The 14,020-nt window shown below is 39.3% G+C and overlaps 1 protein-coding gene across 1 annotated transcript in view; it reads right to left on the reverse strand.

Annotated features, from left to right (window-relative positions):
* Window positions 1-1,637: 1,637 nt before the first annotated feature.
* The window catches only part of LOC149070001 (uncharacterized), a 48,614-nt gene continuing 36,231 nt past the window's right edge, over window positions 1,638-14,020 (reverse strand). The window contains exons 2-3 of the mRNA XM_089249719.1: window positions 3,396-3,596; window positions 1,638-3,296 (exon numbers count right to left, since the gene is read on the reverse strand). Coding sequence (XP_089105845.1) covers window positions 2,188-3,296; window positions 3,396-3,596 — 1,310 coding nt within the window. The 3' untranslated portion in view covers window positions 1,638-2,187. The remainder of the gene's footprint in view (window positions 3,297-3,395; window positions 3,597-14,020) is intronic.

The raw sequence follows: 14,020 nt of genomic DNA on the forward strand, positions 1-14,020 counted from the left end.
TACGTGGCAACTAGACATAAACTTAATCTAGCATTACTATTTTTGTGCGAAATCATCAGCAACTAATGGGAGATATAAACAGAATGGTAATGGATGATTTTTCCCCCGTTTATCTTATGTTTTCTATGGCCAGGAACCAAAGGGGAATGGGAAATCATTTCTTATTGAGGTTTCGACTTTTACCTGTCATCTATAGAATAAGTCTGTGATGTCATAATCTGAGCTCTGAGGTGAGTGTGAATGCTGGAATCGTCTGCAGGCTCGTCCAAGAGATTCTTTTGATCCGTTTCTCACCAGGCTTTCTCTAGCAAGACCAAACCCTACAGGGTAATACACTTATATATTTCAGATGAATTTTTTCCCCCTTATTAACCCTTAGACTGTGTGAATAGTAAAAAGAAATACTTCTCTCACAATGGCAGCGAAAACAAAATTTCCCCCTTTTTAAGTTGTCTTTTGTGAAAGATAGATGGCACTTAAGCTCATGTGTTGCAAATACAGTGGAACATATCCAAGAAGGACACTGTATGAGTCAAAACTGCACACTGTTTTGATACAGAAACCTATCTTCAAGGGAAATAAAAAAAATTGCCCCTCATTGATTAATACTTTTACGGCACCTTTGTGAAATGAAAACCTGTCTAACCGCTTCGCTCACAAGGGATTGGTGAGAAATTCGGATGTTCTCTGCTTGACGAATCAATGATCATGTACGATGCAAGTTTAGATAATCTTGTTCTAACACAGTTTCCCAACCTTTTTTGTCCTATTGCCTCCAACGTAATATAGCCCATAAGATCCTATGTTATACCTGCAGCTTCTACCGCCCCTCTGGAACATTCCATCGCCCCCCCAGGGGGCGTTAACGCTCACGTTGGGAAGCACGTTCTAACGTAATGGCATGTTAGGGAAGGGGAAAAAAGAACAGTGAGAGAAAGAAAACAGTATATTACTATACTTTTTCTTATCTGTAATGTGTATGAAGTATATTTCTCTTCACCCTCACGTGTTTCTTTCCCCTTTTATATACATGCGTATAGTACAACCTATTTAACCTTACAATAGAAGTTTTTTCCTCCTCATCACGGAGATGAAAAGAACTACTTTTTTATAGGGTCGCAACAAAGTTTTGTGGTGGTGAGGAGAGAGGAAAGAAAGCAGATAGACTTGTTTGAATTTATTCTATACTGGCGTTTGGACGCAATATTACGTCCTTGATCGTAAAGTGGTTAAAATGGAATATTATTTCAGTCTTTCGACGTTCTATTTCGTACAGGTTTCACTGAAAAAATACAATCGGAAAAAAAGAGAAAGATATCATACAAACGGAATCTGGGTTAGAACCCATAAACAGGCAGGTGCTCTATCACACTACTCAACAATGTATTACCCGTCTTCTATAGTACAAGCAAACCTGCTACAGAATTAGAGGGTAAAAAAACAACCTAGAATATATATATGCTTACGCCATCTATACGTAACTTTAAGAACTTCATGTTAAAAAGAAAAAATATTCAGATCCTCACAGAATGAGATTGAGCAGACTACTACGCTCAATATCTAGATGATGGGAACACGGGATTCAAAAAAATTAATCCTATCAACCTCCGATATTTGTGCAAACCGCTTTTTTAAAAAAAAAATCATCCATTTGTTCTCTTTCAATTGATTTTTAATGTTTTTACGAACAGAGACTCTATTCAATTGATAGTAAGTAGATTTGTTGAATAATTTAAAACTGTAAATCAGGGATTATTGTAAGACAAGGTATTATTGTAATTGGAGAGGCAATGATAGAGAAGATGAAGGCGGTAATGCTCGGTATTTCGAACAACGAGTAAAACGGCAATTAATTGTTTTATTGAAGAGAGAAATTTTTTCACAAGCATTCACAGAAATCTGAACTTCTCTGCGTGTGTATTTAATAAATTATTCATTGTCACGTGTCCACACAGGTTTTTCAGGAGAGAAGGTCGATTCCCTCCCTCTGATCATACGTCTCAAATGAAAAATGCGTACATATTATTTACAATTCGAGAAGACTACAACTGTGGCAGACATGATCGCAAACTCCCAAAAAAAAGTTTTTTTTCTACAGGAAAAATCAAGTAATCAAATGGGTGTTTGGTGTCCGATTGTTCCTTTCACACAGACGGAGGATCATTGTGTCCCATTCCAATAAAAGTTTCACTCCGTCTTCGGTACACACTTGGGCACTTCGCCGACCCAACTCGCCTCCTTGCAGTTGAGTACCTGAACGGCTCTGTCCGAGAACATGTAACCGTTCATGCACTTGAATTTGACCTGCATGTAGCTGTTGAAAGGGTAGTCCTTGTTCTTCTTCGTTTCGTATCGGTAGACGAAAGCGTTGGCGATTTGGGGCGCGATCATTGGCACGTCCCTGCCGTAGAAGGATTCCACGCAGGACGTGTCGTAACTGGCGAGATTACTCCTCGCAGCAGTCGCCTCTTCTAGGGTGACGTGAGAGACCGGCAACCTCCTGAATTCTTGGATCTCGTTCCTGTTGAATTTGGATCTCTTGCTGGCTTTGAATCGGTGGCGGCTCATGCTGTCGTCAAGTCCGACGCCGCTGGTGTCCACCCTCGACGACCTGGCGATGATGTTGTTCGATTGGTGGTGGTTTTTGTTGCGGTTCTTCCACTTCTTGCCCTTGCCCCTCTTCTTCTTAGAGGAAGGGTCGCCGTGCCGGTATCTGTGCAGGTCGTTCTCGGTCAAATTGCTGTCGTTCGAAGGTCGGACCCGGGCTATCGACAGCGCCCTCCCGTCGTGGGTCGTCCCCAGCGAGATCAAGGTGTCCCGATTCGCCCCGTAGTCGTTGACGTCGTTGCTGATGAAGTAGTTCCTGCGCTTCTTGTCCTTCTTGTTCTTGCGACGTTTCGGCGGCAGCAGGTCCAGGTTCGGGTTCTCGTGTCTCTGTTTCTTGACTTCTTCGTACTGCTTGTGGCGTAGCTCGGCAATGTTTATCTCTTCCCTTATCAGGTCCACTGGACCCGGTGGTGTTGTCTGCGGTCCCAGGGCCATCAGCTGTATATCCTGGCCCGGCCATATCCCGTTTATGATGGGTACTCTTCGAGGTCCGTCGCCGTACACGGTCTTTCTCCTTGATCTATTGTCCCAGTTGAACAGGTTCTTGTTGATCTCGCTCCGGCTGGGCATCGTCGAGGTGGTGACGTTCTCGCCGTTGTCGACTGCCGGGTCGTTCTGCTCGTGCCTGTAGTAGTTGCTGTCGTCGTGGATGGCAACGGTGCTCGGGTTCATGACCGTCCTTCGGGATCCTAAAAACAAGATACGAATTAATATCATCACATAACTGTAAAACGAATACAGCATTGCAGTTATCCTATTAATTTTGAGAGCCGTCCTTCTTTACATACCTTTTCTGATCCGTATGCATTCGGGCGCGGGTGCCGTCCAATGGTTGTCGACGCAATACGCCACAGCCTTGCCCATCATCATGTATCCTGGATGACAACGGAAATGTACCAGCTCACCGTTACGGAATATAAAGCTCAACCCATTTTCTGGTGATCGCGGCGCCGGACAATTTAGATTGTTCCACAAACCAAAAGTGGCACCTGTAGGGGGACAAAAAAGAAATAATGTAATTAATTGCGTAATGGTGTCAGAATCAAATCAAACACTCCATTTCCATACTATGGCTGATTAGGGCGCGATGTTGACATCGTTGGGTTCCCCCCTAAACATTTGACTCCTGCGTCTTATAAGCAAACACTACTACTACTACTACTTCACCAAACACCAACTCTGGCCACATCGCTATATTGCAATTTACTGCCATTAGTGAGATGGGTTGGAAGTGAAGGCGCTGTCTATCGGTGGTCACCTCGAGTTCGTTAATTAGCAAACATTGATGCCAGAGCCGTTTTAACTGCACCATGCCCCTTCGACGGCAAAGTGATGTTCTTGGGGCCCCTACTTAGCTGAAAAAGTGCCTATCAATTTGCATATCTACTCTCGGTAATCACAATACCGAATTTAATCATCACGACCCCCCACCCTGAAATTTAGAACCCTTGTCCGTGCTTTAGGACGGCTGTGACAAATATCAACCCCCGCTCCGATAGGACCGAACTTTGCGGCTTTCTACTATATCTGTGATTATGGCAGGTGTTTTCAACGCATGGCCCGCGGGCACACAGTACCATGTGTGTAGGTACACAGTACCATGTGCTTAGTGGCCAACAAGGCCTCAATAAAAATTCAAATGGTTGGGGCTGCAAAATATATTTTTGCCCGGGGGCTCACGGTGCTGCTGCGATTGCCCTCGTTTTAAGTTCTGGTTGAGAGGAGTTAGCGAGCCATATTATTTTCCTAGTAAATTTCTAGTTAAAACAATGAAAAGGTCTTTATGCTTTGGCTTTGTCAGCTGACCCCCTATGAATGAATGGGCCGCCAAATGTTTGAACCCAGTACTGAGCCTCTAATTAAGAAATATTAAGCCATGCCGAACATTTTTGTTTTTATACTTTGGGTTGGCTTCAGTGTGAGAGACTGTGTGTGGCACTTGGCGGTAGAGCCGGCACTGGTGGGAGCCTCATGTTAACGAGATCTGGTATTAGGATTAACGAGAGTAAGTATGTAAACTAGCAAAAAAACAAAAGACACCAAGAAAAAACTACTCCAATACTACTACAAACTACTTTCAATACATAATTAATAATCACTAAGGCAGGGGTTCTCAAACTGTACGCCGCGGCGCTCTGGTGCAGAGGGTCACTGCTCAGCAGCGCCCCTGATAAAGGTTTTTTGAAAATATCCTTTGCTAAACAGTTCTGGGGAGCCCGCGGATAAGCATTGAATAGGGAAAAAACGGGTGGAAAAAGTTTGAGAACCCCTGCACTAGGAATATATTGCAACGGGCTTTATTTCAATGGTTAAGGCTCATGAAGGCAGAAGAAACATCGTATTAACCGATATGGCACTGTATCAGATTATTTTATAAGCGGGTGTGACTTAACAAATTAATCAAGTATTACGTAAATTATTGAGGAATCGATTTTTCGAATGAAAAAAAAGAAGAAAATATGAAGATATCACCAAAGTTTTCGTGTAAAATCAAGTGTCGTCTATAGACAATGACAGATGTCGCTAAAAACGAAATCAATTTGCGCGCAGACGATACCGAAACTGTTTTGAAACGGATCAAAATTTTTCGACTACAGCAAAATAAGAAAAAAATTTACTGGCCGATAATTTAATTGCATAAAATTTCTCTATAATTAAGCTCAACTGTCACAAATTTTATAAAAGTGATAATTTGCAATACAAATTTCTTTAAAAGAAGAGCTTTTTATTATATTGTCGTAACACGCATCAATTCAGAAATTGGTGTTTTGAATCACCAGCAGAGGACGCTTGTAAAAGAAAACCTTTTTCTGTCACGCGCATCAATAAATTTTCGATCACTCTTATAATTTCTTACCCAGATTGCATATAATATAATTTTTACATATGAGTACTCGTTGCTCGAATAACATATTTGGGAAGTTGCATAACCCCCACCATCACCTTTTATGGCGAAAATCAGACTGAGGGCAATTAACCTGTTGGGGAAACAGAAAATTTCATGCGCGGAAAATTCATCGCCAACAATTCACCTCCAAGCAATTTACCGCAAGGAAAACTCACAGCTGGGGAAATTCTTCGCCTCGCAATTCACCAACATGGTAATTCACCGTAGGAAAATTCACTGATAAACAATTCATCGACATATTTTGAGAGTGGATGAGCAAATGATCAAGTGAGTGAGTAGATGAGCAAATGATCAAGTGAGTGAGTCACTCATAAGGTCACCCACTCAATCGCTCTCTCACTTGGTCAGTCATACGGTTACTCTGTCACTCCTCCACTAACTTGGTCACTCATATAGTCAGACTCGCTCACTTACTCGGTAAATATGTCAAGGTGGAAAAGTCATGTCACACTTTCCCCCCTTTTGACATATGACATAGAGTTTTTGAAATCGAGAGTTATTCATATCATATTTATGTGTCATATTTTTGTGTCAAATAGTAGATATGTGTCATGTGTTTTGTGTAGTAAGAAAATTAGTTTGTTGTCAGTTGGGAAAACGAGTAGGTTACACACATATTTTTTTTGTACACACGGTATGTGTTTTCGAAATTTTTGATTTTCCACACGATCCCGATGTCGTAGATTTTAACCGATTTTTCTAAACTAATCCCCTGGAAATTTTGCTCCTTGATGTCAACAGTGATCCGATTTTGAGGCATCTTCGTTGGAAAAATTAAGAGTTTGTAAAAATTTAAATTTGTTCCAGGATAGTGAAGCAAGAGATGGCCATTTTTCGAACTTTCGTTTCGGATCGCGAAGGTGACGTGGAGAGAATATTTTTTCTGTTTGTTTGTTTATTTTTGCTGATGGAAACACACAAAATTACCGCTTTTCGTGTTTGAAACTTTTTGCAACGTCATCAGAATTTTTCTGGAGGATGAGACGTACATGCTGATCTATTTTGTGGAGTCGTTAATTAAGTAATTCATTAATAATTTCTTTTTTTTTAAATGGAAACTTACACACGTGCCGTTGATATTTGTTAATGTTGAATTTGAATAATGATTCTGATTGGAAAATATTTAGATAATTCAAGAAAGTGTATTCTATGTGTTATCTTGAATTTAAAATCATGTGTTAATTAATTTTTTTAATTTTCTTTGTCATATGACGAAATTCTTCCTGTATCATTAATTATGCGTCGAAGTATGTCATGTGACCTATCATTGGAACGCGGAATTAATTTCCCATCTAATGGTAAAATTTGATTTGTATTTTTTTAATGATGTGTGTACGTAATTAAGCGTTTTCCTTTTTGTATAACATTTAGTGCATTGTCCTTGGGATCAGAAGAGTCTCCCCGTAGGAAGAAAGTTTCGTTCAGGGCGTTATTTTGTCCAGATTTTAGACTTGCCCTTTCACCTTAATTGGTCAAAATTGATGTCGTAAACATTTACGCCACGAATCAAAGTGTGCGCATTTTCGAAGCCACGCCCACTTTTCAATTTACTTATACCCTCGAAACGTCGGTGGGTTGGTCAGTTTTGGTTAGTCGTTGGTCAGTTTTGGTGCAGTCTTCCGTGTTTTCTCTCGTCGAGAAAAACGCGGTTAATTTGATGTTAGTAATGTGAAATCATTCTCGCGAGATGTTGCTTTCGCTACCGCAGTAGTATCTCCATTTTTTTTGCCGAGGCAATCCTGAAGCCTGTCACCATGTCCAGAGCAGAGCGGATAAGGATCCGGAGAGTTTTGTCCTATGGATAGGCCGCCTGTTTCCCGATGCCCCTTGAACTTGATTCGAGATCCAGGAACTGTGGCAGGAACACTGACCCCTGGGTGGCAGAACATCGAGTCACTCGGAATTTGTGAGTATGTGAGGTATTTCCTCTTTGTTTCTCTCTCTCATTCACCATTTCATTGAGTTCATGGCGGTGATCCGGAAATTTATAAAGTTTTTGTTAATATCATGATTTCTTTGAGGTTAGATCAAACTTCCCCCCATTGAATTTTCAGTTAAGTAGGAATTTCTTTAATGTGTCTTAATTCTAATGATCGCTATGACAATGCACAATTTTGTGTTTATTTTTGATATGTTTGTTTCGCTGTTTAAAGTGGAGGTTTGTTAAATGTTGTCGTTGGAAAAGTATTTTTTTTTTTCTGCAATGAGAGACTTTTGAATTTGCTCAATGTCAATTTCGAAGTATTTTAAATGATGCTGCTGTATTGTTAAAATATCTTTAGGGAAGAAAAGTAATTAAAATTTAATTATCATAACTATTATCTATGTGTATGTGTGACCTTGTAGTGATTTGGTTCTTTTTTTACTTGTTTTCATGTGGTAAATGTTAATTAAGATGGAACACTAGCACTCCCCGTTGATAAGGGTTATTTGTGGTCAAGGTAACCACGCTCTGTATGCCCTATTCGAATCACTGGCCAAAGTGTTGAACGATATTCATATAAGGAGTAAAATGTTCATAGATCTCATAAATATTATTGTAAATTTAAAATATCTCTCTTGCACCATAATATATTGGTGCCGTGTTCTAATATAGAAAATACCCCATAACATAATGGTGCCGTTCCCACTCGAATTGGAGTGCTCAGTGCAACACACTGTAAGCTAACAAGGTTTCTCTTTTGTTTGTTTGTTGAAATGCATCAAGTTTGTCAATGTGTCAGGCAAGTCACACACAAAAAAAAAAATTCATTTGAAAGTATATAATATATATGTGTACATATATTTTTTTTTGAGTTGGAGCATTTGTCATTTTGTTGTAACAGTTGAAATACATGATACAAGGTATTGTTGATAGAATCATTTAGGAGTGACCTCTTTCACTTTTTTTTTTCTCTTCTACATCTCATTGATTTCTTTTGAGTGACACACAACATTGACCATGGCACAAGCACAAGATACACAAGCTCTGTGGCCTATTCTCATGGGTGCTTATAATAATTTGCCCATATTTTCTGGCACAGCTGAACCCTCAGCTCGTGAACTGTTTCGTTGCATTGACAGTGCTGCTGCATTGGCAGGATGGAATGCCCCACAGAAAAAACAACTTGTACTGCAGAAGTGTGCAGGCAAGGTGGCCTCACACTTGCGAGAAAATGAGTACAGAGTATCTCAGCTTACCTACGATCAATTGAGAGAATACTTAATTGAGCGTTTCGATGCTCATGTCACTCCTGAACACACATTAGCACAGCTCACCAGTTCAGTCCAACAGGATGATGAAAAAGTGAAAGACTTTGCAGACAGATTGGAAGCTCTTTCTCGTAAAGCAGTGCCAGTCACTGAAGGTGAGGATGAATCTGTCACGACCTTGAGGAATTCACTCCTCCTTTCTAGATTTACTCATGGTGTCAAACCCACACTTAGACAGTTGATGGCGACACAAGGTCCCACCACATTTCAAGCTGCAGTGCAGATCGCTCACCGAATTGAGTCGGTGACTAATATGACTGATCTCACAGCTTGGGCTGCCGTAGCTTCACAAACTACACCTCAACAATCTCTTCCACAAGTGCAGTCGCACGTGACTCCCTCAGTGTCACACAGTGTTGATTCAGACATGCTAGTGTCACTTATGGATAAGGTACAGTCACTTGAAAAGTCATTGAAAGAATTGTCACTTTCAACTCAGGCTAGTGTACCAACTACTCGTTCTCGTTCACCAAATTTTCATTCGTCTACTCAAAGTGCTCAACCACAAAACTTCCAGTCACAAAATGTACCCTACAGTGACATTCGTAAGCATCCAGTTACATGCTTTTATTGTGGATATCCTGGCCATGTTGTTAGAGAATGCCGCAAAAGGTTGAGAGACCAGTCTTCTCGTCAGTCTAACACTTACTCACGTGGACACTCTTCTCGTAACCAGTCATTTCATCGTCCACAGTTTTCACGTCCTAACCAGAGTCGTCCTGTCAGAAGCTCACACTCCACACGTAATGAGAATACACAGTTACAACAACATGAAACTAGGTCTACATCACCAAAAACCACAAATGGAAACAATGCACGCTCCTCTTCTCCAAGAAGGGTCACTTTTCAAGACAATGTGCAGACAAATGAAGAGACTGTAGACTGTTCTGAGTCGGACAAATCACTACCAGTTGTTGATGTCACAGTGGATGGTCGTAAACTCCCTTGTCTCGTTGATTCAGGTGCTTCGCTCACTCTGATTTCTCATGTTTGGTGTCGAAACAATCAATTGACTCATAAGTACACACATATAACGCCTGTTGTCATTAAAGGTGTATCCGGAGAAACACTTAAAATTCAAGACACTATCACTCTCTCTTTCCAAATTTTGGACAAAACAGTAGAGCAGACATTTTTTGTTATTCCTGCTAGTTCGTCACAGTTGTATGAAGCTCTCTTAGGAGTTGACTTCTTGACTAAGCACAAGGCTCACTTCACGTTTTCTTCAAATGGTATGATACTGACATTCCCAGACTCTAAACAAGAATGGTCAACTACACACAGAATAGCATATGGTAGGTCAACCAAACAAGTCAAAATTCCTCCACACTCAGAGATATTCATTCCCATTGTTGTCAAACCTCGTGTGTCGTCTAATCTTTTGGTAGTTGACAGAAAACGTCCACTTGTCCAAGTATTTCATGTATCAAGTTTTTCAAAATCCTTTGAAGTGGTTAAAAAGAATCTTCGTGTTGCAGCAGAAATCCAGGAGTCGAATCGTTCAGTGAAAGCAGTTGACAAAAACATACAGGTTGGAGACCATGTATACCTTTTCACTCCTAAAGTGCCACCTCACCTTTCGAAGAAATTTTTCAAGAAAAATACAGGACCGTACAAAGTAGTAGATAAGCTGTCACCAGTGAGTTTTCGTATCCAGAAAGTCGATAATAAGCAGGATACCCAGGTTGTACATGTGGACAGATTGTCAAGACCACATACAAAATCTCCACCTATTTCTTTGGACTCTAACGTAGATCAAAATCAGTCCAGTAATTCCCAAAAGCCAGAGTCGAACGAAGAGACACAGTACATGAGTAATACTCCTTCTTTGTTGTCATTTAGTGACATTCCTTTGTTCAAGTCATGTAATGTGCCTGTTGTTTCCAGACGTAATGTGCCTATTGTTCGAAGACATAACCAATTTCATAACCTTCGTCCCAGTATTGTTCGACCTGCAAGGTTTCGGGACTAGTTACATTATTATATTTCAGCTGTATACGTATATATATTTGTTTTAACGTTATAATTTTCTTTGAATACTTGTTGTTTCTAAAAGTATATTGTGTAATAATTATTTGACATATAAAAGGCTTGGTGTTTTGTAGAACTGTTCACGTTCATGCTATAAAATGTGTGATGTAAGAATTACTCATTATTTTTTTGTTTTCTGTGTTTACAATCAAAACTAATTGTGAATGTGCTCAGGAGAAATATGTGAACATACATATTCAAGTTTTATTTTCTTTCATACATTGATGATATGTAACTGCTGTGTCTTCTTTAGGAAAGGTGATTGAGCTGCCAAATATTTTTTTTTTCTTTCAAAAATTAGGCTGTAACCACACACACACACAGTTTGTGCAAATTCAAATCCTACATAGGGATACACAAAAAGAGAAAGGATTTGTCAAACTAGCCCAAATTTCTCACTCTCCAGTGCAAACTTTCGGAAAAATCAGACGTTCATTGAACATGTGTAGATCATGAGAATTGGTGTCTCTAGACAAAGAAATATTGTAAGATGATACATGTCTCAAGTATTCAGTATATATGTCATGAAAATGTTTGTCGCCATTTTTTTTTGAAAGATTTGTCTTATGACGTAGGCTGGTGTTGTGACCATGGTGAACAGGAATCCCTTATACCCTGTTTTCTCACTTTTAACTTCGCAAGTTTCTTTAGACCCTAGGGTTGTGATTACCGGAAACCACCCGAGGTAAACCCCTGGCGATCCGGTTCGGGCCAGTTTGCTTGGGCAAATTCGGCTTGTTCGTTTTTGTCCGGCATTAATCCGCTTAGTTCTACAGTTGAAGGTAGGGTCTTTGACTGTGGAGCGAGGATTGGGAGCCAGAGGTCGGGCTATTGCAACTCATCGAAATCCTGGTTTTCAATCCATAATCGATTTCTACATCTTTGCCACGTCACAGCACCCCCCTCTCGAGACCACATTAAAATTTTTTTTTTTCATTCACTATTTCATATGTCTCTGTAACAAGTTGCATTGTTTACCTTTACCAGACCGCCAGAATGAGAGAGAGACGGGAAATCTCACATGCTTGGATGTATTTTTCATTTATGTAACATGTTCTAAAGAATATATATTTTCTTATGCATAACAAATGTCCATATGTGCAGAAAAATGTCACTTTTTGAATACTAATCATGTGTTGTTACTTGAGTATTCCAGAAAAAAAAAAGGAGGAAAACAAAAGCGAGAAGAGAAAAAAATTCTGATAGCAAATCAGTGTTAACCATGGATGTAATGATGTAGATGATTGTGGACAATCAGAAGAAGTCGGTTTGTAGATTTGAAATTTGTTTATTTGTTGTATCTGTGAAACACCAGATCTTATTTGTTGTATCTGTGAAACACCAGATCTTATTTGTTGTATCTGTGAAACACCAGATCTTATTTGTGGTATCTGTGAAACACCAGATCTTATTTGTGGTATCTGTGAAACACCAGATCTTATTTGTCGTATCTGTGAAACACCAGATCTTATTTGTGGTATCTGTGAAACACCAGATCTTATTTGTCGTATCTGTGAAACACCAGATCACTGTTGCGTATTGATGATTCAAGTATTTGTACGTTCATTTCTTCTACGTTCTCATAGTTTGTGTGCAGAGTCCTAGCCAGGAAGACATTGGTGAATTGGAAGTAGTATTTTTGTATTTTTTTGTGAAGGAGAATCAACATGAGGTACTTTGATGGACTTGCTCAGGTGACACACTTTGATTTTATTCGTCTGCGTGGACAATATTCTTTTTCCTCGTCTCAGAAGTTAGTTATGGAATGGTATAGCGTTTGCACTTGTTCTTTTCTACTAAAACCACACTTGGTATTGCCAGACATCTCACTCAGTCACTCTTTCATTCATTTTTCTTTTTGGCATAAACAGTGACATATCCTCAGCTCTTTACCCTGACACCTGTTTTTCTTTGTGAATGTTCAGTCTTTAAAAATTTTCCCTGCGTGAAAAATTTTTTTCCAGATCCGTCGGTAATATGTCAAGGTGGAAAAGTCATGTCACACTTTCCCCCCTTTTGACATATGACATAGAGTTTTTGAAATCGAGAGTTATTCATATCATATTTATGTGTCATATTTTTGTGTCAAATAGTAGATATGTGTCATGTGTTTTGTGTAGTAAGAAAATTAGTTTGTTGTCAGTTGGGAAAACGAGTAGGTTACACACATATTTTTTTTGTACACACGGTATGTGTTTTCGAAATTTTTGATTTTCCACACGATCCCGATGTCGTAGATTTTAACCGATTTTTCTAAACTAATCCCCTGGAAATTTTGCTCCTTGATGTCAACAGTGATCCGATTTTGAGGCATCTTCGTTGGAAAAATTAAGAGTTTGTAAAAATTTAAATTTGTTCCAGGATAGTGAAGCAAGAGATGGCCATTTTTCGAACTTTCGTTTCGGATCGCGAAGGTGACGTGGAGAGAATATTTTTTCTGTTTGTTTGTTTATTTTTGCTGATGGAAACACACAAAATTACCGCTTTTCGTGTTTGAAACTTTTTGCAACGTCATCAGAATTTTTCTGGAGGATGAGACGTACATGCTGATCTATTTTGTGGAGTCGTTAATTAAGTAATTCATTAATAATTTCTTTTTTTTTAAATGGAAACTTACACACGTGCCGTTGATATTTGTTAATGTTGAATTTGAATAATGATTCTGATTGGAAAATATTTAGATAATTCAAGAAAGTGTATTCTATGTGTTATCTTGAATTTAAAATCATGTGTTAATTAATTTTTTTAATTTTCTTTGTCATATGACGAAATTCTTCCTGTATCATTAATTATGCGTCGAAGTATGTCATGTGACCTATCATTGGAACGCGGAATTAATTTCCCATCTAATGGTAAAATTTGATTTGTATTTTTTTAATGATGTGTGTACGTAATTAAGCGTTTTCCTTTTTGTATAACATTTAGTGCATTGTCCTTGGGATCAGAAGAGTCTCCCCGTAGGAAGAAAGTTTCGTTCAGGGCGTTATTTTGTCCAGATTTTAGACTTGCCCTTTCACCTTAATTGGTCAAAATTGATGTCGTAAACATTTACGCCACGAATCAAAGTGTGCGCATTTTCGAAGCCACGCCCACTTTTCAATTTACTTATACCCTCGAAACGTCGGTGGGTTGGTCAGTTTTGGTTAGTCGTTGGTCAGTTTTGGTGCAGTCTTCCGTGTTTTCTCTCGTCGAGAAAAACGCGGTTAATTTGATGTTAGTAAT

Source organism: Pholcus phalangioides, unplaced genomic scaffold (genome assembly GCF_987345545.1).
Source record: "Pholcus phalangioides strain wild (caught in Gottingen) unplaced genomic scaffold, Ppha-v1.0 ptg000022l_1, whole genome shotgun sequence".
Lineage (NCBI taxonomy): Eukaryota > Metazoa > Arthropoda > Arachnida > Araneae > Pholcidae > Pholcus > Pholcus phalangioides.